This window comes from Carcharodon carcharias, chromosome 15 (genome assembly GCF_017639515.1).
Source record: "Carcharodon carcharias isolate sCarCar2 chromosome 15, sCarCar2.pri, whole genome shotgun sequence".
NCBI classification, from domain to species: domain Eukaryota; kingdom Metazoa; phylum Chordata; class Chondrichthyes; order Lamniformes; family Lamnidae; genus Carcharodon; species Carcharodon carcharias.
Window position 1 is genome coordinate 39,070,720 of NC_054481.1, and position 27,626 is coordinate 39,098,345.

The 27,626-nt window shown below is 41.1% G+C and overlaps 1 protein-coding gene across 1 annotated transcript; it reads left to right on the top strand.

Moving 5' to 3' along the window:
- Positions 1 to 27,174, top strand: rnf151 (ring finger protein 151). Its single transcript, XM_041207424.1, has 7 exons — positions 1 to 119; positions 7,185 to 7,330; positions 8,841 to 8,937; positions 14,662 to 15,049; positions 17,820 to 17,954; positions 25,279 to 25,531; positions 27,054 to 27,174. The coding sequence occupies exons 1-7, from the start codon at positions 93 to 95 to the stop codon at positions 27,130 to 27,132; spliced, it is 1,125 nt and encodes a 374-aa protein (XP_041063358.1). The 5' UTR covers positions 1 to 92; the 3' UTR covers positions 27,133 to 27,174.
- Positions 27,175 to 27,626: the final 452 nt, after the last annotated feature.

Sequence of the window (27,626 nt, forward strand, 5' to 3'; positions counted from 1 at the left end):
TGTGATTGGAGGTCGGGCGCGACCATTTGATTGGGCAGAAAAAAGGATACATTTCTCACAAGCTGATAGACAGTGCATGAGTCTGCAGCAGTATGGAGTGGAGTGAGGAAGTTTTGCAGGTATGCGGCAGCTCTGGCTGTTTGAATTGTGTGGAATAGGGACAAAAATCAACTGCATCAACAGTAGGTCTGCCCAGTCATTCAGTGAAAATCGTGCTCCTCTTTGCCCGTAACTGAGTAACACTCTGCCCCTCCCAATGTTGCTTTATTTTTCCCGACTTTTCAGGGGCTTTCAGAACATATCTTTGGGAGCTAAAGGGAATGCGATAGGTCTGTAAAAATTTTGTAACGGGGTGAATATGTTTATGGTGAAGTAGGGTATTTAGAAGCATGGAAGTTAGCTTTCATTTGAAATAACTTTAATTTCTAATGTGTTACAAATGCAGAAATAACTTAAAAGCCAGTTATTAAGGGGAGCTAGTAAGGTAGATTTAGATTTTGCTAAATTGGAGATAGGAAATGACATTGTGATGGCCTCTGATTTTTTTCCACTATAATTGTGTTGTAAATGCAAACGTGTCCCCGGAATTATAAGTAACTCCAATGACTATTCTCATGAGGTGCCTTTTACTAGAGTGGCCAGATGAACAGCTAAATGTTATTACTTCAGACCCATGAGTAATGCATAGGAGATTTGCTAATGTGTGTGAATATCTTAAGACTTGTAAATTATTTTCCCCAATTACAATCACTTGCTAGTATCAGTTTTTGAATACAAATGTGCCATTTGGTTTAAATCTCCCAGGGTGTTATGTATGCTGTGCTGTTCTAATTATACATGTGAATAATTCATGCTGTTTGAGGGTTTTGTGCCACCCTCTGGGATAAGGGATGCACTTTATATGCATGAGGTTCAGGGCTCAATCCTTGCCTCCAAAAACTCTGGCTTTCTTAATTCAGGTACTTTTTCAGCAGGAGTACAGGGCTGAACTTTTCTTTCAACCTGAGCAAACTTGCTAATTTATTAAAATCAGCTGCTCTACCATCTTGTTCCTGTTTCACCTGATTTTCGATTGCCATTTTGTATGTGTTGTACTTTACCACAATGTTGTATCTTAAGTTTGTTTCCCAGTCACACTTGGATATAATGTGCCTTTTATTAATTCCCATGCATAAATTTAAGCAATGGGAAGGAAGATTGACTTGCCCACATGGCCCTGCCACACCTGTGGGAGATACTGATCTTTGGTAGCAGCAGAAGATCCACGTGTTGATTGCAAATTGGTTTGATTGCTGTTAGGGGATGGGTAGCCAGAAAACAATTTTATAAATGGTCATAAACTGTGCTACAGTACCAATAGCCGTACCTGTTATGTACCAATTTCACTCCAGCTCACCAGCCAATCACCCTTGCTTCCCCATCCAGATTGTGGTATCTCAACCCAATCTTGCTACTAACCCCAAGATGCAGCTTTGTTTAACTTCATTAGTGCCAAGGGATTGATTAGAACAGGGGCCTGCAAACTGTGGGTCCCCCCCTTCGAGGTAGCAACGACCACTTTGGAAATGAAAGTGGCCCAAATTGAACATTTGCAGTGGGCCACTTTGATAGAACTACACCTCCTGGCATACCTGTGTCTAGAGTATGACTGGTTATTGTGAGATCTGCCAGAGCTGGCCTCCATTTTGCTGCCAGTGAGTTTGATCCAACAGTATTCACTGTGACCCTTGGGTCACTTGCCCCTCTCCCACTCACCACTTCCCACAGTGAGGGTAAGATGAAAGAGTTGGTATGTAAAAAGTTAAGTAGAGAATTTTGGGGCCACTTGGGTTCAAGACAGCCAGTGTAAAAATTACAGGTCAGGAACATAAGCCACTCTTATTGCATGTTTTCTTATGGGAGAGTGATTTTCATTCGTTCAGCATGCCACTTTTTAGGAACACACTAGTTGTGCTCAATATTGAAGCTTGGTTAGATCACACTTCGTGTACTATGCACAGTTACTAATGTGTTCAGCTTTTGTAATTTTTTGTGTTTTAAATAACAAGATACCTTTTAAGAAGTACAATCACAATGAATCTAAGTATTTCTTTTAAATTCAACCTGTGGCCTGATTTTAAAATTTTCCAATACCCCATGCTGTTTTTCTAGTGAATACCACTGCTTTGATCCCTCTGTGTGTGAGGGGTTTGTATTGTTTGTGTAGTTATAAGACGGAGCAGATTGGTGAAGATGTTAGTGCAATGCTCTATCAGCTTTGTTACTGAATAAATTAGTTTATTAAATAAGCTTCTTTGCTTAATTAATGAGCGTGTTTGATATCCTGGCTAAGGTGGAGGAATTCTCTCTTGGCTGCTGGAGATCAATCCAGGTAAAATTCAGAGCCTTCAAAATGATATCACATCTTACTTCCCTTTGCACTCTCTTGCTCCCCACCCCACCTCACCTTTCTCCCTGTGCGCTCTGAGGTCACAGCAAGTTAAAAACATTAAAATAGGGTCACAGTGGGGGAAAAAGTTTGGGAAGCACTGGGTTAAAAGACACACCATCGTACAGGACATGCGTGAGCTTGCCGTCATGGAATTGTTGAACCATTGTGACGAATTCCTCAGGCCAGCTGGATTTTTAAGTATTTCACATCAGTTTAGCAGTTAATGAATAGTTGAAGCCCCAACACAGATCCATGTGGGACACCAGTAATTACATACTACCAATTGAGTACCTGTCCGTTATCCCTACTTTCTCTCCTGTTGCTCAGCCAATTTCCTAACCTGGCAGTAATTTACCTTCATTTAACTTTAGCTAACAGTCCCTTATGAAGGACCTTATTAAATGTCTTCTGGAAGCCCATATAAATAACATCCATAAACATTCCCTTGTCAACTACTTTATCATTAGCTCTTCAAAAAAAAACAACAATCAGATTCATCAGGCATGACCTGCCTGCCATAACTCCATGCTGGCTGTCTCTAATCAGCTGAATTTTTTTAAGGTGTTCAGTCACTATCCTTATAGATTCTAATCCTTTCCTAACAATAGATGCTTGGCCAGCTGGTTTCCTTCTCTCTCTCCTTTCTTAAATAGTGAATTGACCTGCACAATTTTCAAATCTAAAGGATCAGTTCCTGAACTGAAAGAAATTTGGAATATTATAGTTTGGGCATTTGCAATGTTCTCACCTACTTCCTTTAAAATCCTGAGATGGAAACCATCTGGTCCTGGGGACTTGTCATTCTTTAGTGTTTTTTTTTCTTCTTCATTATGGTTATTTTGCTTGTTAACTTTTGAGTCCCTGATTCAATATTAGTGTCCTTGGGACGTCCAGTGTGCTGACCTCATCTTCTACTGTAAATTCATTAATTATCCAACATGTCCTGCATATCCTTATTTTCACTTAAAATGTCACTTACCAGCTTAAGAAACCCATATTGCTCCTGTTCACCCCTCTTTCCTAATGCATGTCTCTTTCGCATTCCCTCTTTGTGGCTCTTGCTATCTGTTCTGTCACCTTTCTGTTTTTGTAACTCTCCCAGTTATCAGAATCTGTGCCCTTGTCACTTATGGCTGCTTTTTAATCTCTTGCTTCTTAAGGGTATAAACTGGCTGTGTCATGTTACATTCTTCTTTGATCATCTGGTGTCTACTGGTAAACTTGGGGCTTTCTGTAACTAGTGGACACAGTGTCTGGTAATGCACATCAAAATATTATGATAGATTTTCAAGCTTCCTTTTGATTTGGTTGGGATTTTGTTTTAAATGACTGTGTTAATTGTGCTGGCTTTCAGAGTTTGTTGGATTCACTTGTAGAATTGGTTTTCTATTGACACTGAGGTAACCTAGTGTGACCCTATTCATCAACACAAAATAGGCATAATGTGAGATGTGGAACAAAAGATGAGTCCCAGATCCCAACAGGACCATCAAAAAGACAATCTCAGAATTGTTACAGTGCAGAAGGAGGCCATTTAGCCAGTTTCTGCATGGGTTCACCAAATGAGCAGTTCACCTAGTGCCCTTCTCCCTGTAACTCTTTCGAGTTTTTTAAATGTAACTCTTTCGAGTCCTTCTCCCTGTAACCCTGCACATTCTTCCTTTTCCATTAACAGGCTAATTCCCTTTTGATTGCTTCGTTAGAACCTGCCTCCACCACACTCTTAGGCAGTGCATTTCAGACCTTAACTCGCTGCATTAGAATTTCTTCTTGCATCACTTTTGCCTCTTTGCTTTAAATCTGTGCCCCCTCATTCTTGATCCTTTCCTAAGTGGGAACAGTTTCTCCCTATCTACTTTGTCCAGACACCTCATGATTTTGAATATCTCTTTATCAGATCTTAACCTTTTCTCTAAGGAAAACGGTCCTAACTTCTCCAATCTAACTTCATAGCTGAAGTTCCTCATTCCTGGAACCATTCTCAGGAATCTTTTTTGCACACACCCTAATTCCTTCGCATCTCTTCTGAAGTGTGATGCCCAAATTAGACTTGATACTCCAGCTGAGGCTGAACTAAAGTCTTATACAAATTCAATGTAACCTCCTTGCTCCTGTACTCCATGCCCCTATTAATAAAGCTTAGGTTACAGCATGCTTTATTAATCAAGTTCTCAACCTATCCTGCCACCTTCAATGACTATTGCATATGTACACTCAGGTCCCTCTGCTCTTGCATCCTTTTTAGAGTTGTACCCTATATTTTATATTGTTTCTCCTGTGTTCTGTGACATAGTTCTATGATGTTTCAGATCCTCAAATATAAGGTGTTTTGGACATCTGAATGAATGGTTAAGATCCGTCGTATATGCCATGAGCAACTTTGGAAAGCTTTTATGATATGTTAACATATATAAAGAGTTGATTAGGTAACTTAGCTAGATTTTAAAACACTTTTTTCATTGAAGGAGAAAGGGATCAGATCTACACTTTTGAGCTCCTCTATTTGGATTTTGGGACAGACTCAGACAGTTATTCAATCCAGGCGGCTAAGGCAATAGGTTGAGCTGCCTCAGTGTTGACAGGTCATTATGGTGACTTTTGATGTTGCTGAAAAGGGCTATGTTGCTGAAGATTTTTGTACATATGAATTAGGAGTAGTAGTGGACCATTCAGCCCCTTGGGCCTACTCTGCCATCCAATAAGATCATAGCTGATCTGATTGTGGCCTCAACTCCATATTCCGTCTACCCTGATAACCTTTGACTCCTTTGATGGTCAAGAATCTATCTATTTTGGCCTTAAAATTGTCAATGATCCTGCCTCCACCACTCTATGGGGAAGAGAGTGCAAAGGCTCTCAATCTCAGAAAAAAATTCTTCTCACGTCTGTCTTAAATGGGAGATCCCTTATTTTTAAATTGTGTTCCTAGTTCTAGTCTCTCCCACAAGGGGAAACATCCTTTCAGCATCCACCTTGTCAAGTTCCCTAAGGATCCTTGTTGAAGTAGTTCTGATGGTGGCTAGAGGGGAGCTCTAGCATATTAAAGGTAGTTGCTGAAAAGCTCTTGAAGTATACATCATTGTGTGCTAGATGGCTGGCAAAGCTCCTCACATAACAGTGCAACTGCACACACACAGCAGTATTGCTACAGCAATTAAGTGGCTGCTGGTGACCTTACTGCTAACCTTACTACAACAAATATTTTTGCATTACTATGCACATTGTTAAAGGTGCAGAGAACCATGGAATCATAGGAAAGTTACGGTGTGGAAAGAGGCCATTCAGCCCATCGTGTCTGTGCCAACAATAAGAGAAAAAGAAGCTGGCCACTTTTAATCCCATTTTCCAGCACCTAGTCCATAGCCTTGCAGGTTATAATGCTTAGATGCAGATCCAAGTACCTCTTAAGTTGAGCGTTTCAGCCTCCCACCAACCCAGGGAGTGAATTCCAGATGCCCACCACCCTCTGGGTGGGGGAAAAAAGTTTTTCCTCATGTCCCCTCTAATCCTTCTTCCAATCATCTCAAATCTATGGCCCTGGTAATTGACCCCTCATCTAGGGGAAACGGGTCTTTCCTGTATACCCTATCTAGGCCCCTCATAATTTTGCACACCTCAATTAGGTCACCCCTCAGCTTCCTTTTTTCTAAGGAAAACAACCCTAGCTTATCCAAACTTCATAGCTGCAATTTTCAAGCCCTGGCAACATTCTTTGAAATATCCTCTGCACTCTCTCCAGAGCAATTATGTCCTTCCCGTAAGGTGGTGACCAGAACTGTATACACAATTCCAGTTGTAGACGAACCAGTGTTTTATACAGTTCCAGCATTACATCCATGCTTTTGTATTCAATACCTCGTCCAATAAAGGAAAGCATTCCATATGCTTTCTTTTCCATCTTATCCACCTGTCCTGCCACCTTCAGGGACCTATGGACATGTGCTTCAAGGTCTCTCACTTCAACCCCTCTCAATATCCTCCCATTTATTCAGTATTCCCTTGCTTTGTTTGCCTTCACCAAATGCAATACGTCTCACTACTCTGGATTGGTTTCATTTGCCACTTTTCTGACCAACTGAACCAAACCATTGATATCAGAGGATGACTTTGATTTCCATAGTGTGTTGTCCCTGGTGTCTGAGTTCAAGCTTAGCCTGGGAGTGTCTAAGAGTTCAAGCTTAGCCTGGGAATGAACCTGTACAATGCCTATCCAAGTTTTCCCCCACAGGAAAGCACCTGGTTTGTCAACGTCCTAGCCTCAGCTAATGAGTTGCAGCTCAGTGAAAACACCCCAATCTGGGAAAGACTTGACCTGATGACTAACCTGTGCAGTTTTACAAGGCTCGAACCACGAAGCTTTCTCTCTCTACCATTTTTGTTGGAGACCAGCCTCCTGTATATTTTCAAGATGGCCCCAATCCTTTTTATATATTTAAAAAAGGCAAAAATTCCATTCAGTGCTCATCAAATTGCACACCCAACTGAAAGGTATTGGGAAAGAAAATTAATATATATTGTGGAATCTTCATTTAGTGTTATTAGAGGTGAACAACCATAGGCAACAAATTCCCTGCCACATTCTTTGTTGGAGATTGGTTCCACATTTTTTCTCTTACCTATTTAAGTATGTCATACATTGCTTCTTAATTTTCTCTCTTCCTCCTTTCAATATGTTCCATTCCTTCCTTAACTCCCTTTTCAAACTACAACTTGGGATAAAATCTAAAACACAACTTTTCATTTCTTGATTTAGGATTCTGGATACGACATTGAGCTGTTTGAGAATGCCCCTGACCCTGAATTCATCTGTACTATCTGCCACGGCGTGCTCAAAAACCCTGTGGAACTCGGCTGCCAGCATGTCTTCTGCAAAAGCTGCATTGCGAAGTGGCTTACAGAGTAAAGACTTCTTGCTAATAACTTTTTAATAAATACCTAATTCCTTATGTATTTTAATGGAGTGTGTACCTGTATTCTGAATGAAATTGTTTGAATGTGGGGATGTGTGTAGAACTTTGGTTGAAAATGGTGAAACATTGCTTTCACTAAGTTTCTATTGTTGAATCAATTTTGATGCATCTCACATCTATATTAATTTAAAATTGAAGTATGTGTAAATATTTTCAGAGGCCTAAGAGTACACTATTATATGTTATTTGCTGTTAGCTTGCAGTCAAATAGCAAACTGCTGGTATTTGTGAGGCCATTTCCTATTTAAAAGTATTTTTATCCCCTTTCTTACCTCCACTCCACCTACAAAACAGTTGAAAATAGAATCAGCATAAAATTTTACACTTTGGGGATTAATCAATATATGAATTCCACTGTGGAACATTTTTGCCTTTGGCACATCTCTCAACTCCAACATGCTGCATGGTGCCATTCACTATGTTTTGGATAATGCCTGTGATGTAATCCGCTGAAGAATACAGGCATGAGATTCCTCTTTCCCTTTGGAAATGGTCCTTGCCGCTTCTTTGAAAATTCTGTGCTGTGGTCTTGCCAACTGAAAACAGGTTTTAGATTGTTCCATTCAGGAGACTGGGAGAATCATTTCATATCTGATTAGATTTGAATTTAGTTTCCAAAAGTCAAAGAATACTCTAACTTGAGGAATTTGGGTCTTTTCTAGTAGATACATATCCTTTCTTCAGCATTTTTTTTTTTAAGTACAAAGATTTACTTTAAAACCACTTAATTGCATGAGAAGTTTTATCTCTCAAATCTCATAACAGCTTCCCTTGTGGATTCATAGATGTTAATGATGCAGAGTGTAAGCTCCTGTTTCGTTTGGTCTACAATAAATTTGCTGATTTTTTTTCAGCTGGGGGTCAGTGGGTGTACTCGTTAACGTTAGCTTCCAGGGTGGGGGAGGGGAGGGCAAAGTAAGTTGTCTCTAGTTTATTGCTATCCAGTAATGCTGCTCCACAATGTATCAGTAAAGACACAACTGGTACAGTTTGCTTATCTTTACAATCAAGTAGTGTATTAATACTCAAATAGAGACAATGTCTAGATGGCTGAGGCAGTTGAGGATTACTTCCAACTCCTAAATGTGAGATCTCTTTTTAAAAGAGCAAAAATGGAAAGGATTTTTTTGACCCTGTAAAATAACTTGATCGTAAAAATTGGGTGCGGTATGTAAGTATGTCGTAACGTGTTTGAAGGATGTATTGGAATGTATTTTAGGAGACTGAAGTGATCTTAATCTTTACTTGTGCCTTATACATATAAAAATATAATACAAAGTTATTTTGCAAAATATATAAATCGTTCTTAGGTGTCCTGTGGAATAATGAGCTTTCAAGTGGGCCAACTGGTGAAAATGTTTTCCAGATTGTGATTGTAACAATATAGTCAGGAACAAAGCTGTGTTTTCTTTTGTTTAATGTAATATGATTTTCCTTAGGAAGCAAGAATGTCCTTACTGCAGGAAGAAGGTGCGAAGTGTGGCTCGATCGGTGATACCTATGATCCACAACATGATTAGTCGATTGATCATGAAGGTAAATTGTGAGCACTGAAGATTTGTATGCTTAACTGGAGAGTCGTCAGCTAAAAGCTGGCCTGATTTAAGGATACCAGTGCATAGCACTGTGAAGTGGTAATTGGTTTATGTCTTATGATTTTTCATGCTCTGTTTCTCAACCCTGCAAGTAGTGGTGGAAAAATGCTGAGGAAATTTGGTAGATATTTCCTGCATCAAAATTTTGTTTGTACTGCAAGAGCTTAAGAACAGGTCTTCAGACTGCCTTTTTATTTGGAAAGAGAAGAAAGAAATTCTAACTCTTTCACACTGCAATCAGTGCTCTTTCAAAACCATCTTGTAGAATTTTGCAGTACAGAAGGAGGCCATTTGGCTCATCATGCCTGTACCAGTTCTTTGAAAGCATTATCCAATTTATCTCCTCTCCCTGCTCTTTGCCTAACCACCCTACAAATGTTTCCTTTAATATTTTGCATTAAAAGGAGAGATGGTGTAGTGGTAATGTCACTGGACTAGTAACCCAGAGGTCCAGGCTAATGCTGTGGGGATATGGGATGAAATCCCACCATGGCAGCTGGTTGAATTTAAAACTCAATTAATACATATAAAGAAGAATCTGGAATTGAAAGCTAGTCTCAGTAATGATGACTATGAAACTATCGTCAATTGTTGTAAAAACTCATCTGGTTCACTAAAGTCCTTTAGGGAACAAAATCTGCCGTCCTTACCTGATCTGACCTACAAGTGACTCCAGACCCACAGCAATGTGGTTGACTCTTAACCGACCTCTGAAATGGCCTAGTAAGCCACTCAATTCAAAGACAATTAGGGCTGGGCAACAAATGCTGGCTTTGCCAGTGATGCCCATGAAAGAATAAATTAAAAAAATTATCCAATTTCCTTTTGGGGAGGGGGAAAAAAATGAATGTTTTCATCATCCTTTCATGCTATGCATTCCACATCATCATAGCTTAGTTATCATGTCCCTACTTGTTTCTCTCTTTTAGTCTTCCATTTACTTGAGCACATAGCTGACAATTTACAGTACAGAGGAAGTGCTGTGCTGGTGTCGGTTCCTCCTTTTCAGATGAGAAGCTAAAGTGAGGTCCCGTTTTCTCTCTACTCTCCCCGGTGTATGTGAAAGACCCCAAAACCCTGTTCAAAGGAAAGTTCTTCAAGCATCTGGCAAATGTTCATGCTTCCAAATAAACAAATTAGTTGTCATATTTCTTGAATTACAACTGCTACTATCTTTCAAGTGTACTTCATTGGCTGTAAAGCACTTTGGCATATCCTGATGTTGTGAAAGGTGCCATCTAAATGCAAGCTCTCAAACTAGGAGCAGAATTTGGAGCTGGGGGGGCCACTTAATCAGGCAGGAGGATGCTGGATGGGCACCCTGCTGCATTCCTTGCCCATGCCCCGAGTAAGTCTGAGGAGGGAAGGCTCATGGACAGCATTCCTGCCCTATCACCAATTGAGGCCCTTATGTGTTCAATTAATGCGGTGGACAGGGTAGTTGCTATGCAGGAAGCTCTAAAAGCAAATCCTGTCGAGATTGCTTGTGGACTCCTGGGTTGGGAGGGTCCAGGTCCCTCGATCATCCTCCAAGTTTCATTCCTCACCTTCCACCACACCTGTCTCCATATTCAACTGATCTTTCTCTACCATGTCGATCACCTCCTGCATGATATCACTACTAAATGCATCTTTCCTTGCCCTTTTAGTATTCCGAAGAACTGTCTCCTCCGTAACACTCTGGTCCACTCCTCAATCACTCCCTCCCCTTCCCTTGGAGTCTTTCCATGTAAAGTCAGGTGCAACACCTTCCCTTTTTACCTCCTTTCTACTCGTCATCCACAGCCCCAAGTGAAACATCGATGTGCGTGTTCTTTCAATTCAATATACTGTATTACTGCTCACAATGTGGTCTGCTCTATATTGGGGAAACCAAACACAGATTGGGTGGTCTTTTTGCAGAACATCCCTGTTCAGTTCACAAATGTGACCCTGAGCTTCCAGGCTGTCTGTTGTTTTAGTTTTCTACTTCACTCTCACACTGGGCACGATTAGGTACTTTGCATCCTTCTGGACGCAACATTGAGTTCAACAATTTCAGGCCCCCATTTTATTTACTTTTTCTTTGAATTTTCTCATTTTTGGATGGCAGTTGTTCATCAGTCTGCCATTCACACCTCCTCTGGACACATCTATTTGTTTCTTTACTTGTCCTATTACTATTCCCTTTGGGCTTACGCCACCAGCCCTTCTGACATTTAATGTCTCCTGTCTTCCGCCATATCTCAAAACTTCCCATTTCTATTTCTACCTCCTCCATTTCACCTGCTTAAAAACCTTTTACTTTTCTAACTTATCCCAATTCTGGTGAAGGGTCTCTTTCTCTCTCCACAGATGCTGTATGACCTTTTTTATTCACTCATGGGATGTGGGCTTCGCTGGCTGGGCCAGCATTTATTGCTCATCCCTAATTGCCCTTGAGAAGGTGGTGGTGAGCTGCTGCCTTGAACTGCGAAAGTCCATGAGGTGTAGGTACACCCACAGTGCTATTAGGGAGGGAGTTCCAGGATTTTGACCGTGACAGTGAAGGAATGGCAATATATTTCCAAGTCAGGATGGTGAGTGGCATGGAGTGGAACTTCCAGGTGGAGGTGTTCCCATGTGTCTGCCGCCCTTGTCCTTCTAGATGGTAGCGGTCGTGGGTTTGGAAGGTGCTGCCTACAGAGCCTTGGTGAATTCCTGCAGTGCATCTTGCAACTGGTGTACACTGCTGTCATTGTGTGTGGGGGGAGTGATGTTTGTGGATGTGGTGCCAATCAATCAGGCTACTTTTGTCCTGTATGGTGTCAAGCTTCTTGAGCGTTGTGGGAGCAGCACTCATCCAGGCAAGTGGAGAGTATTCCATCAAACTGCTGACTTGTGCCTTGTAGATGGACAGGCTTTGAGGTGTCAGGAGATGAGTTACTCATCGCAGGATTCCTAGCTGCTGACCTGCTCTTGTAGCCAGTGTTTATATGGCTAGTCCAGTTCAGTTTCTGGTCAGTAACAACCCCTGGGATATTGATAGTGGGGAATTCAGTGATGGTGATGCCATTGCACGTCAAGGGGCGATGATTAGATTCTCTCTTGTTGGAGATAGTCATTGCCTGATATTAGTGTGGCGCAAATGTTACTAGCCACTTGTCAACCCAAGCCTGGATATTGTCCAGGCCTTGCTGCCTTTGGACATGGACTGCTTCAGTGTCTGAGGAGTCACAAATGGCACTAAACATCGTGAAATCATCAGCAAACATCCCTGCTTCATCCTTATGATGGAAGGAAGGTCATTGATGAAGCAGCTGAAGATGGTTGGGCTGAAGATATTATCCTGATGAACTCCTGCAGTGATGTCCTGGAGCTGAGATGATTGACCTCCAACAACCGCAACCATCTATCTTTGTGCTAGGTGTGACTCCAACCAATGGAGAGTTTTCCTCAGATTCCCATTGATTCCAGTTTTGCTAGGGCTCCTTGATGCCATACTTGGTCAAATGCGGCATTGATATCAAGGGCAGTCACTCTCCCCTCACCTCTGGAGTTCAGCTTTTTTGTCCATATTTGAACCAAGGCTGTAATGAGGTCAGGAGCCGAGTCACCCTGGCGGAACCCAAACTGGGTGTCAGTGAGCAGGTTATTGCTAAGCAAGTGCTGCTTGATAGCAGTGTTGATGACCCCTTCCATTACTTTACTGATGATCGAGATTGGCCGGGCTGGATTTGTCCTGCTTTTCATGTACAGGACATATCTGGGCAATTTTCCACATAGCCAGGTAGATGCTAGTGTTGTAGCTGTACTGGAACAGCTTGGCTAGGGGTGTGGCAAGTTCTGGAGCACTTGTCTTCAGTACTGATGCTGGTATATTGTCAGGGCTCATAGCTTTTGCACTATCTAGTGCCTTCGGCCACTTCTTGATATCACTTGGAGTGAATCGAATTGGCTGAAGACTGACATCTCTGATGCTGGGGACCTCCGGAGGAGGCTGAGATGGATCATCCACTCGGCACTTCTGGCTGAAGATTGTAGCAAATGCTTTAGCCTTATCTTTTGCACTGATGGACTGGGCTTCCCCATCATGGGGGTATTTGTGGAGTTGCCACCTCCAGTGAGTTGTTTGTCCATCACCATGCACGACTGGATGTGGCAGGACTGAAGAGCTTAGATCTGAATCATTGGTTGTGGGATTGCTTGGCTCTGTCCATCACTTGCTGCTTATACTGTTTGGCATGTGTTATAGCTTCACCAGGTTGACACCTCATTTTTAGGTATGTCTAGTGCTGCTTCTGGCATGCCCTCCTGCACAATTCATTAAACCAGGGTTGATCCTCTGGCTTAATGGTAGTGGTAGAGTGGGTGATTATTCAGGGCCATGAGGTTACAGATTGTGGTAGTGCACAATTCTGCTGCTGTTGGCCCACAGTGCCTCATGGATGCCCAGTTTTGAATTACTACATCTGTTTGAAATCTATTCCGTTTAGCATACGATAGAGGGCATCCTCAATGTGAAGATGGGACTTTGTCTCCACAACGACTGTGCAGTGATCACTCCTCCTAATACTGTCATGGACAGATGCATCTGCGGCAGGCAGGTTAGTGAGGATGAGGTCAAGTATGTTTTCCCCTCTTCGTTGGTTCCCTCACCACCTGCCGCAGACCCAGTTTAGCAGCTATGTAATTTAGGACTCTGCCAGCTCGGTCAGTAGTGATGCTACTGAGCCACTCTTGGTGACGGACATTGAAGTTCCTCCACCCCTTGCCATCCTCAGTGTTTCCTCTAAGTGGTGCTCAACATGGAGGAGCATTGATTCATTAGCTGAGGGAGGGCGGTATGTGGTAATCTGCAGGAGGTTTCCTTGCCCATGGTTGACCTGATGCCATGAGACTTCATTGGGTTGGGAGTCGATGTTGAGAACTCCATGGCAACTCCCTCCTGACTCTATACCACTGCTGCCACCTCTGCTGGGACATACCCAGGAATGGTGATGGTGGTTTCTGGGCATTATCTCTAAGGTATGATATTGTGAGAATGACTAGTCTGAGACAGGTCTCCCAATTTTGGTACCAGCCCCCAGATGTTAGTAAGGTAGAGTTTGTTGTGTCAACGGGGCTGAGTTTGCTATTGGCGTTTCGGTGCCTAGGTCATTGCTGGGTGGTCTGTTTGGTTTGGTTTTTTTTGGCATTTGTAGCGGTTTGATTAAACTGAGGGGATTTAAGAGTCACTGCTGTTGGTCTGGAGTCACATATAGGCTAGGCCAGACTGGGTAAGGATCGCAGATTTCCTTCTCTAAAGGACATTAGTGAACTAGATGGGTTTTTGGCAACAATTGACAATGGTTTCATGGTCATCATTAGATCTGTAATACCAGATTTTTATAGAATTCAAATTCCACCATCTGATTACTAGTGCAGTGACAATACCACTCTGCCATCGCCTCCCTCCACCCCCCTTACTGAGTATTTCCAGCATACTTTGTTTTTATTTTTTATTCCAATTATTCTACTCTTGTTATTGTTTTAGACTTTATTTAGCTCTACTATCATTATTTTTTTTAAATCTACTTTTCATCTGAGTATCTCGAAGATCCAGGTCTGTGTTTTCTGGGCTAACTGTTGTACTGGGTTTCTTAGAATGAAATTAACAAATCTCCTGTTATTTAAATGATAACAGCTCTTTGCTTCTATAATGCAGTGTGAAAACAGAGTCTATGGTTGCCAGGAGACATTTCCACTTGAACAATACTCAAACCATAAAGCTGCTTGTGAATTTAGGATAGTGAGATGCAAGTATGAAGCCTGTACCACCGAAGTCTTTCAGAAGAATCTTGCTGCTCATGAACAAGTTTGTGAGCACTGGAGCCAGCCATGCAGAATGGGATGTGGAGTCCAACTTACCCAGAATCAACTGGAGGAGCACAACTGTTACAGGGACGTGAAGAGGAAATACAAGGAAAAGATAACTGTTCTCAAAAGCCGCTTAAGTAGGATGCACCGTCGCCTGAAGCTAGTTGAAGGAATTGTTCAGAATTTGACCTCGGATGATCACTACCAGTTTTCAGAGCCTATTGTCTATGAAGATGGTGAGTAATCATGGCCCTACACACAATTAATCTTTTGTGGGTAAAGTTGCAGAGTAGCAGCAACAACCATGCCACGGGTATGAAATTGAAATCTGAACAACTGTGGAGAGATTTGTCACAGAATCTTACTGAAAGAGGTGAGATGCCAGCATTGTTCTCAAAGCAGTGGTCCAGTTTTTAACACACTCTAATGGTACACATTATCTAGTGGCACCATGTTCGCATAGGTTCTAATACTAAGAATGGAAAATTTAACCTGAGAGGAACATTGTAGTGTTCTCCTCCCCTTTCTGCTCCACCCCTGCCCCATCTAAAATCCTGAAGCCACTGCAGAGTTAGTAAGTTAGAATGCCCTTTTCAATGCATTTTTATGATATGGCAGATGATATTCGCCAGGCCAACCAAATCTCAAAGGGAAACTTGGCCACGCTATCACAACAATTTTGTATTTCATAATTTTGTATTTATTACGAGAAGGTTTGTGCACTGAAGTCAGAAGTAACAAGTCCACTACTACCCTTAGAGATTTTAAAGATTAAATGAAAACATTTATTAACAAAAGAAAGGAAAACTTAATCACACAAGACTATGGTTACACAGTTACATTTAGTTTTGGAATAGTTCTCACAAGATTTCTACTTATTTCGACTCCCAACTACACACACTTTTCAGACAGCAGTCCAAATAGTTTCTTAATCTAAAACATCCAGTAATACTCCCACAGGCAGCCACTGTTGTAAGGGAACTTCTTTCTCCCCCTCACTCGACAATGGAACTCCAAAGGCTTTTAACAAAACCTTGGTTACTGGAACAGCAAACTTTCCCCAGAGTGAGAGGCTTTTTTCCACAGGTCTGTTTCTCACAGTGCACCTTTAAAGATCTCATATGGCCAGCACCCACACAACTTTTTATCTTTCTTTAAATATATTTCCTCCCTTTTGATTTGTAAATCTTTGTTTCAACCTTTCTTTGGAAGTTGTTTTTCCCAGAATATAACAATCTTCTATGTTGTCATTATGGCCAGCACTTTTGGGGAAGAATAAACTTAATAACTTTGCCTTGTTTATCTTGCCAGTTGTAAACATCTTTGAAAATCAAATAACCTGTCAACTTATCTGAAAATGCAAATTCCATTCACACTGTATCTGCTGAGACTTCATCCTAGCTTACCCATCTTCAATTCAAATGCTTCTTCTACATCTAATCCCTTTTGTTGATTCAAACCTTGCAGTCTGACTGTCTGCAGTTTAATTAAACCGCACACACGCACGCAATCCTCGTAAACCTACTTCAGAATCCCACAGTAATATTAGGGGAAAAAAATATTTCCTTTATGGCATTAAGGCACAAAATGGTCAGAGTTCTAACTGGGCTGATGCTATGTAAACTAATGAAAAACCAGTGAATAAAATTGCAGAAATCCTTTCCATTCTCAGACTGCACGGGGGTACAGTGAATGTTGTGAAATTGAATTCAATAAACCCGATAACCTATGAGCTGGGACCATGAACTCTGCCTTTTCATTAATAACCCAGTAATATCCTTCAGGAAAGTGAACCTGCCCTTACCTAGTCTGATCTAATGTGACCAACCTAGACTTTACTCTTAATGCCCCTGAAATGAACTGGCAAACCACTTGGCTGTACAACAATCACTTGGGAAAGTAACAATGGGCAAGTCAATGTCTGCCAGATTTTTTTTCTTCATTCACGGGATGTGGGCTTTGCTGGCTGGGCCAGCATTTATTGCCCATCCCTAGTTGCCCTTGAGAAGGTGAGCTGCCTTCTTGAACCGCTGCAGTCCATGTGGTGTAGGTACACCCGCAGTGCTGTAAGGGAGGGAGTTCCAGGATTTTGATCCAGTGACAGTGAAGGAACAGTGATATATTTCCAAGTCAAGATGGTGAGTGACTTGGAGGGGAACTTTCCGCTAGTGGTGTTCCCATCTAACTGCTGTCCTTGCCCTTCTAGGTGGTAGTGGTTGTGGGTTTGGAAGGTGCTGTCTAAGCTTTGAATTCCTGTAGTGCGTCTTGTAGATGGTACACACTGCTGCTACTGTGCATTGGTGGTGGAGGGAGTGAATGTTTGTGGACATGGTGCCAATCAAGCGGGCTGCTTTGTCCTGGACGGTGTCCAGCTTCTTCAGTGTTGTGGGAGCTGCACTCATCCAGGCAAGTGGGGAGCATTCCATCACACTCGTGACTTGTGCCTTGTGGATGATGGACAGGCTTTGGGGAGTCAAGAGGCAAGTTACTCATCGCATGATCCCTAGCCTCTGACCTGCTCTTGTAGCCACAGTATTTATACGGCTAGTCCAGTTCAGTTTCTGGTCAATTTTAACCCCCAGGTTGTTGATAGTGAAGGATTCAGTGATGGTAATGCCATTGAACATCCTGAAAACAAAGTTTTTTTTAAAGAAAACACATTTTGCACAGTAGGTAGCAATCTAGGAGTGCCTGCACCTCAAACAGACTAAGCCAGAAACTTGGGAGAGACCTTAAGATAAAAATTGGCACCCATGATTCAAGTGTATGTGGTGGTTCTTAACTGGGTTTCAGAACTGCAATTGAGCTTGTTTGAGTGTTGATAGTTTCTTCAGGCCACTATTAGCTTCTGGTGACCCAAGTCATGTGAGAGTGCTCTCATTTGTTCTGAACTATCACTGACCTTTGTACAGTCCTATTCAATGCTCTCAACAGGCAGTCCAGGCCACCATCTTTTGAGATGATGGTATAATAGAAAAGTATGACTGATGTATTTGTCTCTTCTAGAAAGTGAAGGCATGGCTGCTGAAGCCCAGGAAGAAGACAACAGCAACGTATTGGATGCTGAATGCAGTGAAAATGAAAGCCAGTATTCCTGGAACTCAGGTGACTTAGAAAATGGAGATGGGCAACCAGCAGATGGTAAGTTGGGGGCGGTGTGCAGAGAAAATTCTATTGAATTTATAGATCATTTGGTCATGAAAGTATAATTTTGTTAAAGGCATGATTTAATCAGTATGGTCAGGGTCAGGTTAGGGTCAACATTATATTGAGTATAATATACAAAAATGCATTGCAAGGAACAATCATGCGATAACCAGGAAGGTTCTCATCAACAAATGGGTTTCAGGGTTATTAGAAATGCAGTAAGGCATACTGTGATTTAGGTGGGCTTGATGGACCAAAGTTCCCCTTCTGTTGGATCTGTTACTATGTATGTTATGTGACTAAGGCCCACCAATCTTTAATGTTTCTAGTTGCTCCAATATGTTTCATTGACAGCAATGTTGCCCAGTACTGTTGGACATCAGATAGAGGCTTTGAATGGATTGGGTGGTTACCAAATATGTTTCAGATGCCCTTTGTTAAACATGGAAAAGCAGTTGTGTAGTCGAATGCCAATTCAGATCAGTGATATTTTAAAACAAAATTGCGCTTCAAAGTGCGTGATGTCCAAGCTTCACTCATCACCCCTTTGCTCTTGCTACTGGATTTGTAAAGTTACATGAGTGATTCTTCAGTGTCTGCCCCTGAACTGTTTTGAATTCCAGGAGACTTTCTAGATTCTATCAAATTCCAATGTAATGTCCAACTTTAGCTCTGTCTTACAATTTGTGTGCTGGGGTACAGCAATGAGTACCCAGTAATTGCCAGTGATCTACTTTTTTTACTTTCAAAATACATGACAGGAGCTATTGTTTACCATGTGATCTCTGCTCCATGTGTTCCTGCTAATTTAAAGGATCCTGATACTGGGAAACCAAGTTTATGTAAAATGACACTGTGGGATTCAGAAGATTAATTTAAGAACATGAAAAACTAGGCGCAGGAGTAGACCATATGGCCCGCTCAAGCCTGCTCTGCCATTCAATATGATCATCTGCCTCAACACCACTTTCCTGGCTGATCTCAAAGCCCCTTGATTCCCTGAAACAATGAAAAATTGTCTATCTCGGCCCTGAATATACTCTCAATTGAGCATCCACAGTCCTCTGGTAGAGAATTCCAAAGGTTCACAACCCTCTGAGTGAACATATTTCACAGAAGCACAGAATGGTTACAGCACAGAAGGAGGCTGTTCGGCCTGTTGTCTGCACCAGCTCTCTGAAGGAGCAATTTGTCTAGTGCCACTCCCCTGCCTATTCCCTGTAGCCCTACACATTCTTCCTTTTCCACAAAAGTTAATTACTTTTGAATGCCTCAATTGAGCCTGCCTCCACCATACTTAGGCAGTGCATTCCAGAGCCTAACCATTCGCTGTGTCAAAGTTTCTCCATGAGTCCATTGTTTCTTTTAGCAATTATCTTAAATCTGTTCCCTCTGATTCTCAGTCCTTCTGCCAATTGGCACAGTTTCTCCCTATGTGCTCTGTCCAGACCAGTCATAATTTTGAATACCTCTTTCAAATCTCCTCTTGACCTTCTCTTCTCCAAGGAATACCATCCCACCTTCTCCAATCTCTCCACATAACTGAGGTTCCTTATTCCTGGAACCATTCTCGTTAATCTTTTCTACACTCTGTAATGCCTTCACATCTTTCCTAAAGTGCGATGCCCAGAATTGGATGTAATACTCCAGTTGAAGCTGAACAAGCATTCTACACAAGTTTAATATAACGTCCTTATCCTTACACTGAATCTTCTCATGTCAGACCTAAATGATCAGCTCATTTTCCTGAGGCTATGTCCCCATGTTTTAAATTCCCCAGCCAGGGGAAACAACTTCTGTCTACCCTGTCAAATCCCTTCAGAATCTTGTATACTTCGATGATATCACCTCTAATTCTTCTAAACTCAGGAAAATACAGGTTCACTTTACTGAACTTCTCATTGTAGGACAACTATCTCATGTCTTGTGAATCTTCACTGTACTATCTCCAGGGCAAAGTATATCCTTACATACCGAGACCAAAACTTTGCACAGTAGTCCAGATGTGGTCTCACCAGAGTCCTATACAATTCTGTATATTTGTCCTTGGGATGTAAGCATCACTGACAAGACCAGCATTTATTACCCATTCCTAATTGCCCTTGAAGGTGGGATGAGTCACCTTCTTGAACCGCTTGTAGGTACACCCCAATGCTGTTAGGGAGTTCTAGGATTTTGACCCAGTGACAGTGAAGGAATGGCGATTTATTTCCAAGGTGGTGAGTAACTTGGAGGGGAACTTGCAGGTGGTGGTAGGGTTCCCATGCATCTGCTGCCCTTGTACTTCTAGGTGGTGGAAGCCATGGGTTTAGAAGGTCCTGTTGAGGGATCCTGGGCATGTTTCTCAGGGTGTCTGGTAGATGGTACACACTGCTGCTAATGTGTGTCAGTGGTGGAGGGACTGACTGTTTGTTTAAGGTGGTAGATGGTGTGTCCTGGATGGTGCTGTGCTTCTTGAATGTTGTTGGAGCTGCACTCATCCAGGCAAGTAGAAAGTATTACATTGCACTTCTGGCTTGTGCCTTGTAGCTGGCTTGGGGAGTCGGAGTGAGTTACTCACTACAGAATTCCTGAACTCTGATCTATTCTTGTAGTTTTCTTCAGTTCTCTGACTGAAGGCAGGCCCAACCCACAGTGCTACAACCTCCACCAGGGTGCAAACCCTCTGCTGTTGGCACCTATCTGATCCACACCAGCTGTCCAGCCAGCTGAGTCAACTGCACCACCCCTGGCCTCAAGGAGTCCAAGTTGCTGTGGCAACATGCGCTTTTATAAGAATGTTGTAGTCTGGAGCTATGAACAGTGATGGAGAGACTCCAATTTTATTTCCATCACCTGGCTGACCAAGAATCTCTCCTGCTCTTAATTCCTGCCATTGGTGTGTGTTGGAAGGACGTACAGGTTTTTACTCAACCTGTTTGGTCATATTATGAACACATGTTTGTTGGCCATCAAGTCCTGGAGTGGCACTTGAAACTGGAGCTTCTGGCTCAGAGGCAAGGCCACTACCCACTGCACCACAGAACCACTTTCTGTTCTCGTGGCCACAGTATTTATGCCTCTGGTCCAGTTCAGTTTCTTGTCAATGGTAACCTCCAGGATTTTGATAGTGAAGGATTCAGCAATGGTCATGCCATTGAATGCCAAAGGGGAGCTGGTTAGATTCTCTCTTGTTAGAGTTGATCATTGTCTGGAACTTGTGTGGCATAAATATTACTTGCCATTTATCAGCCCCAACCTGAATGTTGTCCAGGTCATAAAGTGGTACATGCCTACATGCAGCATTATCTGGTGCGATGGTATTGAACACTCAATCATTAGCGAACATCCCCACTTCTGACTTATAATGAAAGGAAGATCACTGTTGAAGCAGCTGAAGATGATTGGGCTTGGGCAGTGCTGACAACTCCACTGATGTCCTGGAACTGAGATAATTGCTTACCGACAACGACAACCGTTTTCCTTTGTGCTAGGTATGATTCCAACCAGCGAAGAGTTTTTCCCCGATTTCCATTGATTTTAAATTTTGCTCTTGCTCCTTGATGTCACTCTGTCAAGCTGTCTTGATATCAAGGGCAGTGACTCTCAGCTGTTTAGTTCCTGTTTGGGCCAAGGCTGTAATGAGGTCTGGAGCTACGTTACCCTGGCAAAACCCAAACTGAGCAGGTTATTGATGTGTAAGTGCTGCTTGATGTCACTGTCAGTGACACTTTCCATCACTTTGATTTGAGAGTAAACTGATGGGGTAGTAATTGGCCTGATTGGATTTGCCCTGCTTTTTGTGGACAGGATATTCCTGGCATTTTCCAGTAAGTCAGGTAGATGCAAGTGCTTTAGTTGTTCTGGAACAGCTTGGCTAAAGGTGCTGCAACTGGAACAAGACCTCCTTGTTCTTGTACTCCAGTGCCCTTGGAATAAATGCCTAGTTGCCTTCCTAATTGCTTGTGGTACCTGCAGGTTAACTTTTTCTGAACATCAACATTTAAGAAAAATTCTGTTTCTTGCCACTTGTTGCCCACACACTTAACCTGTCTATATCTCTTTGCAGCCTCTTTGTGTCATCCTCTCAACTTCTATTCCCATCTAACTTTATATCGTCAGCCAATGTGTATACATTACTCTGCTTCTTTGACTATATAGATTGTTGAGGCCTCAACATTGATTGTGACAACCCAGGTAGTTACAGCCTATCGATTTGAAATCTCCCTGCTTATTGCTAATCTCTGCTTCCTGTCCATTAATCCTCCATCCAGGTGAGTATTTGATTTGGTTTTCATTTAAAAGATTATCCAGGTGAGTATGTCGCCCCAACGCATGAGATCTTATCTTCTGTATTAATCTTTTTGTCTGGCACCTTTATCAGTACCTTTTGAAAATCCAAGTGTACCATATCTACTGGCTCCCATTTATTTACTGTACAAGTTACATCCTCAAAAACTTTAATAAATTTGACGAACATAATTCCCCTTCTGTAAAACCACATTGAATCTAACTGATCATTCTTGATTTTCTTAAGACTCCCATTAGATTCCATTATCTTCCTGATGACTGCTGTGAGGCTAACTGGACTGTTAATTTTGTGATCCCCCTCTCCCTCCTTTGCTAAATTCCAATCAGCTGGGACTGTTCTGGAATCTGGAGAATTTTGGAAAATCATAACCAGCACATCCACTATCTCTGCAGCTACCTCTCAAAACCTTGGATGTAGGCCATCAGATACTGAGGATTTGTTGGCTTTTAGTCCTTTTAAGTTTCTCTTTTTTTCTCTGCTGGTATTAATTTCTCCGCTGGTATTAATTACCTCAAGTTCCTCACTCTTACTAGCTCCTCACTTACCCTCTATTTCTGGAATGTAATTTGTGTCTGCTATTATGAAGTCAGACGACATACTACTTGTTCAATGTCTCTGCCATTTCATCATTTCCCATGATGATTTCTCCCATCTCTGCCTGTAAGGGGCCAATGTTTACTTTAGCTACTCTTTTTATATGGTCGTAGAGCTCTTGCAATCCATTTTTATATTTGTGGCTATTTTATTCTATTTTTCCCCTTATCAACATTTTGATTGTCCTTTGGTTTCTTAAACTCCCAATCCTCCTGTTCTTTGCAACATTATAAGCCTGTTTTAATCTAATGCAACATTATAAGCCTGTTTTAATCTAATGCAACATTATAAGCCTGTTTTAACCTAATGCAACATTATAAGCCTGTTTTAACCTAATGCAACATTATAAGCCTGTTTTAACCTAATGCAACATTATAAGCCTGTTTTAATCTAATGCAACATTATAAGCCTGTTTTAATCTAATGCAACATTATAAGCCTGTTTTAATCTAATGCAACATTATAAGCCTGTTTTAATCTAATGCAACATTATAAGCCTGTTTTAATCTAATGCAACATTATAAGCCTGTTTTAATCTAATGCAACATTATAAGCCTGTTTTAATCTAATGCAACATTATAAGCCTGTTTTAATCTAATGCAACATTATAAGCCTGTTTTAATCTAATGCAACATTATAAGCCTGTTTTAATCTAATGCAACATTATAAGCCTGTTTTAATCTAATACTATCTTTAACTTCTCCAGTAAGCCATGCTGGATCTTTCTCGCTGAGTTTTTTAATGGAAGGTATTTTTGTTGAACATTTTGAATTGTTTCTTTAAATAAAAAGTGGAAACATTTATTACCATACCTTTTGATTCGATTTACCCAATCAAACTTAGCCAGCTCTCCCCTTATCCCTGTGTAATTGGCTTGTTTGAGATTCTTGTTTTTCTAATAATTCTCAAACTTAATTGTATTACGATTACTTTCTCTCTCTCCCCCCTCCCCCCCCCCCACCCCCCCCCCAAAAAAAGGACCTTTTACTATGAGATTACTAATTATGCAATACTAGATCTAAAATAGCTTTGTCCTAAATTCTAGGTAGCTGTCACAAAGCATTCTACACAATCTTCCATACCACCATTTGCCAAGTTGATTTCTCCAGTCTGTATGAAAATTGAAGTCCTCTGCAATTATTTCATTGCCTTTTGTTCAAAGCTCCAATTATTTTTTAATGTTCTATCCAATGGTACAACTACTGTTAGGGGACCTATACACTACTCCCATGAGTGTTTTCTTCCCTCATTCCTAATCTCCACACACTAATTCTACTTCCTGATTTTCTAAGCCAAAATCCTTTCTGATCTATTCTTTTATCTTCCGTTACTATAAAGGCTGCTATTCCATTTCCATTCTGGCCATCGTTTCAAAATGTCATGAACCCTGGAACAAGGTTTTGATTGTAAATTATCCCACCTTTTTAACAGATATAGGGATTGATATTTCATGAAGTGTGAGCATTCATAAATAAAAGGGAGATGATGCATTTTGTTAATTGTAAACTGAAAGTATTAGCTTGTGGAGAAACAACCTTTTTTTAAACTGCTTTGAAGCAGAGTTTGAAGGACTGCATTCTGAAATGGCGACCTTATGAAAAGTTGTTAAGTACACAGTCTGAGCTTCAAATGTATAAAGCACAAAATCTGTTTCCGTTTGAAAATGATGCTGTTGAAAGTTAGCACATTTTATTTCACTCCATTTTACAATTTTTGTGTGTGTAGTAAACCTGCTCTGCTTTTGAGCTGACTTTCAGGTGGCACACTGCCTCTTGTGGAAACTTGTCCATGGTTTTGTTTTTCTCTCCCCTATGGGGAAGGACTTGGCACAGTACTGGATGTCATTTCTGCTTAGGCAGATTTTGTAACTCTGCTTTATTGATATTAATCCAGTCTGTTCTTAATTGTATTTTTTGTTTGAATTATCTGTATCAGCAGATTGTTTAATGAAAACATTAAGAAAAGTTGCACCAAAACAATAAAAAATGACAACGTTAAAGGAACTGTTGAAATGCACATGATCAAACCTTGTGCACTGTACAATGCAAAGATTTCTCCCCCATTTTATTTCATTTCTCCAGATGTTGCTCCACATTCTTGCTGTTTTTGTGTTTTTCCTCAATTGAATTTCTGGCTAGCCCTGCCCTCAAACTCCTGAATGATACCATGCACTCTAGTAAGGGAGGCTACCACCTTAGGCACATATTTGATAATTAATTCAAATTCTTATCAATATCACCAGTCTGGAATCATTTACGTTGGCAATTCTAATTCAGCAAATGAAAGGTGCAATTTCAACAAATAATTTGAACTAAACAACTGTTTTTGTTTGAGATTATAAAACCTTAAGTTTACATACACTATTAGTGCTTAAATCTATCAGGTTAATCTTCCGAAGTAGAACTTCAACCTATTAAATTTATACCTTGCTCAGGTGAACTAGAAGATGTTGAGGATGAAGAGGAGGTGGATGAAACAATACCTGAGCAGACAACTGAAGACACCCTTTCAGTCAGTTCCAGGTCCAGCACTGAACAAGAAGTCGATCGTACTGGTTCCCAGATCCATTTATATTTTGAAACTGATGATAATGGTAGCATTGCTTCAGAAAATGCTGGTTCCTTGTCTGATCAAGATGCTTCCAACAGAAAAAGGGTCAGGCCTTGTATGCTGCAATGTTCTTTCAGGTAGTTTACTTTTTTTCAACAGATTTCCAAGACTTTTTTAAAAAATTCTTTAGTGTTTTAGTGGGAATTCTGCAATAGTAATGGCGTTGAATGTCAAGGGGAGATGATTAGTTCTCTCTTGTTGGAGATGGTCATTGCCTGGCATGTGTGTAGTGCAAATGTTAGTTGTCACTTATCCCAAGGCCAAATATTGTTCAGGTCTTTTTGCATATGGACAGGGACTGCATCAGTATCTGAGGAGTCATGAATGGTGCTGAACATTGTGCAGTCATCAGTGAATGTTCCCACTTCTGATCATATGATGCAGTGAAGGCCATTGATGAAGCAGCTGAAGATGCTTGGACCTAGGACACCACCCTAAGGAACTCCTACAATGATGTCCTAAGATGGAGAAGATTGGTCTCTGACAAACGCAACCACCATCTTTTGTGCTAGATATGACTACAACAATTAGAATTTTCCCCCTGATTTCCATTGACTTCAATTTTGCCAGGGCTCCTTGATGTCAAGGGCAGTTCTCGCCTCACCTCTGAATAAGAAATGAGTTGGTCACTAAAAATGTCTGCTTGGCACTTGAGTCACAATTTGGTAGAAAAGTTTAATGTTGCATGAACATATCCACGCACAAACACAGTAATGCTATCTTAGCAGATCTGCCAACTGTCACTCATATAAAAACAAATACAAATGCAGATACTGGAAATCTGAAATAAAAACAGAAAATGCTGGAACAACTCAGGTCTGGAAGCATATTTGGAGAGAGAAACAGCTGTTTTGAGTCCATGACTCTTCAGAGTGTAGAAGAGGTTTCATTATTAAAAATGTGCATAGTACTATGGGATGTGTTGCTACTTGTTCACAAGTCCTGTGTTGAAAGGAAAACCTACTAGCCCCTGAAATCTGTGCAGAATGGCTAACCTGCAGTGTTTCTTATAATCTTTGCTGATCCCTAAGTAATTTATGCCCATTGTAATCCATCATTAAAGTGAGGGAACATTTGCCAGTAGGAGTTTGAAGAGGATTAAATTAGACCCTTGTGCTCAGGTTGCTCAGTGTTTGTGAAAAGTACTTAACGCAAGCAATTTGTGTCATACTTGGATACTCATTTACCATTGTAAATTAGTGCTGCTGTTTAAAGGGGAAACACTACTTAAATTTTCAGGGAGGAGGAGGTTGTCTCTACCTATCAGATTGAAGGTGGAGTATGTATAATGGGGGATGATGTTTTGTAGGATTCCACCAAGGAAAAATTGGATGTTTCAGATTGAACAGCCTGTAAAAGGATCAGGCATTCTTCTGACTTCTGCAGTCTGCATATCTTTTTAACCCATATTTTAAATATGGCATCTTTTAAAGAATAAATTTGCATTTGTATAATTTTTAAATGTACTTTATCCTTTATTAATTACATCTAGAGATTTCATTGAATGGGATTGCTTTTGCCTGAAGGAAGCAACCCAAGCTATTAGTTTTTTTTAAAAAAGAGCAAAAAAAATCCATTCATGTTTCTGTTACATTTCAGGTGCCGAAAGTCCGTTTGGAAGCGTAGCAACCTCAGTTTAAGGATGTTTTCCAGAAGACAGCATAGCCAGCCACATTGATAATATTGTGCTCCCTTTAGTTGGATGATCAAAGATGAAAAGCTTGCACTTGTTGATATGTGCTTTAAATGAGTTCATTTTTTCTTATTTCCATAATTCATGCTGAGTTACATTTGAGCTTTTCAATAATTGTCAAAAGCCAGAGTAATTGTAAATTTGTTTTCCATGTTCCTGAGTTTTTGGAAGTTGGTGGTTGCATCTAGAACTGCCACTAACTGTTGCCTTGCCAGTGAAGGACTAGGTAGCACTTTTAAGTATAGTGCAAGCCAGGTGTAGAATAAAGCTGCTCCTGCCCTGACACAAGTCTGAACTCCATCTAAACTACATCTTTTGTTGTGCCAGCTCAATATTTCCACCAGCCACCTTTATGGCATGTTAATGAGACTGACAATCGTAAGCAATTTTTCAATAGGCCTGCGCTCAGTAGGAACTGACTTGAGGCTGGTCAATCCCAGTTCTCTCTGTTGGCTGCAAAATGAGGTTTGGACAATCTA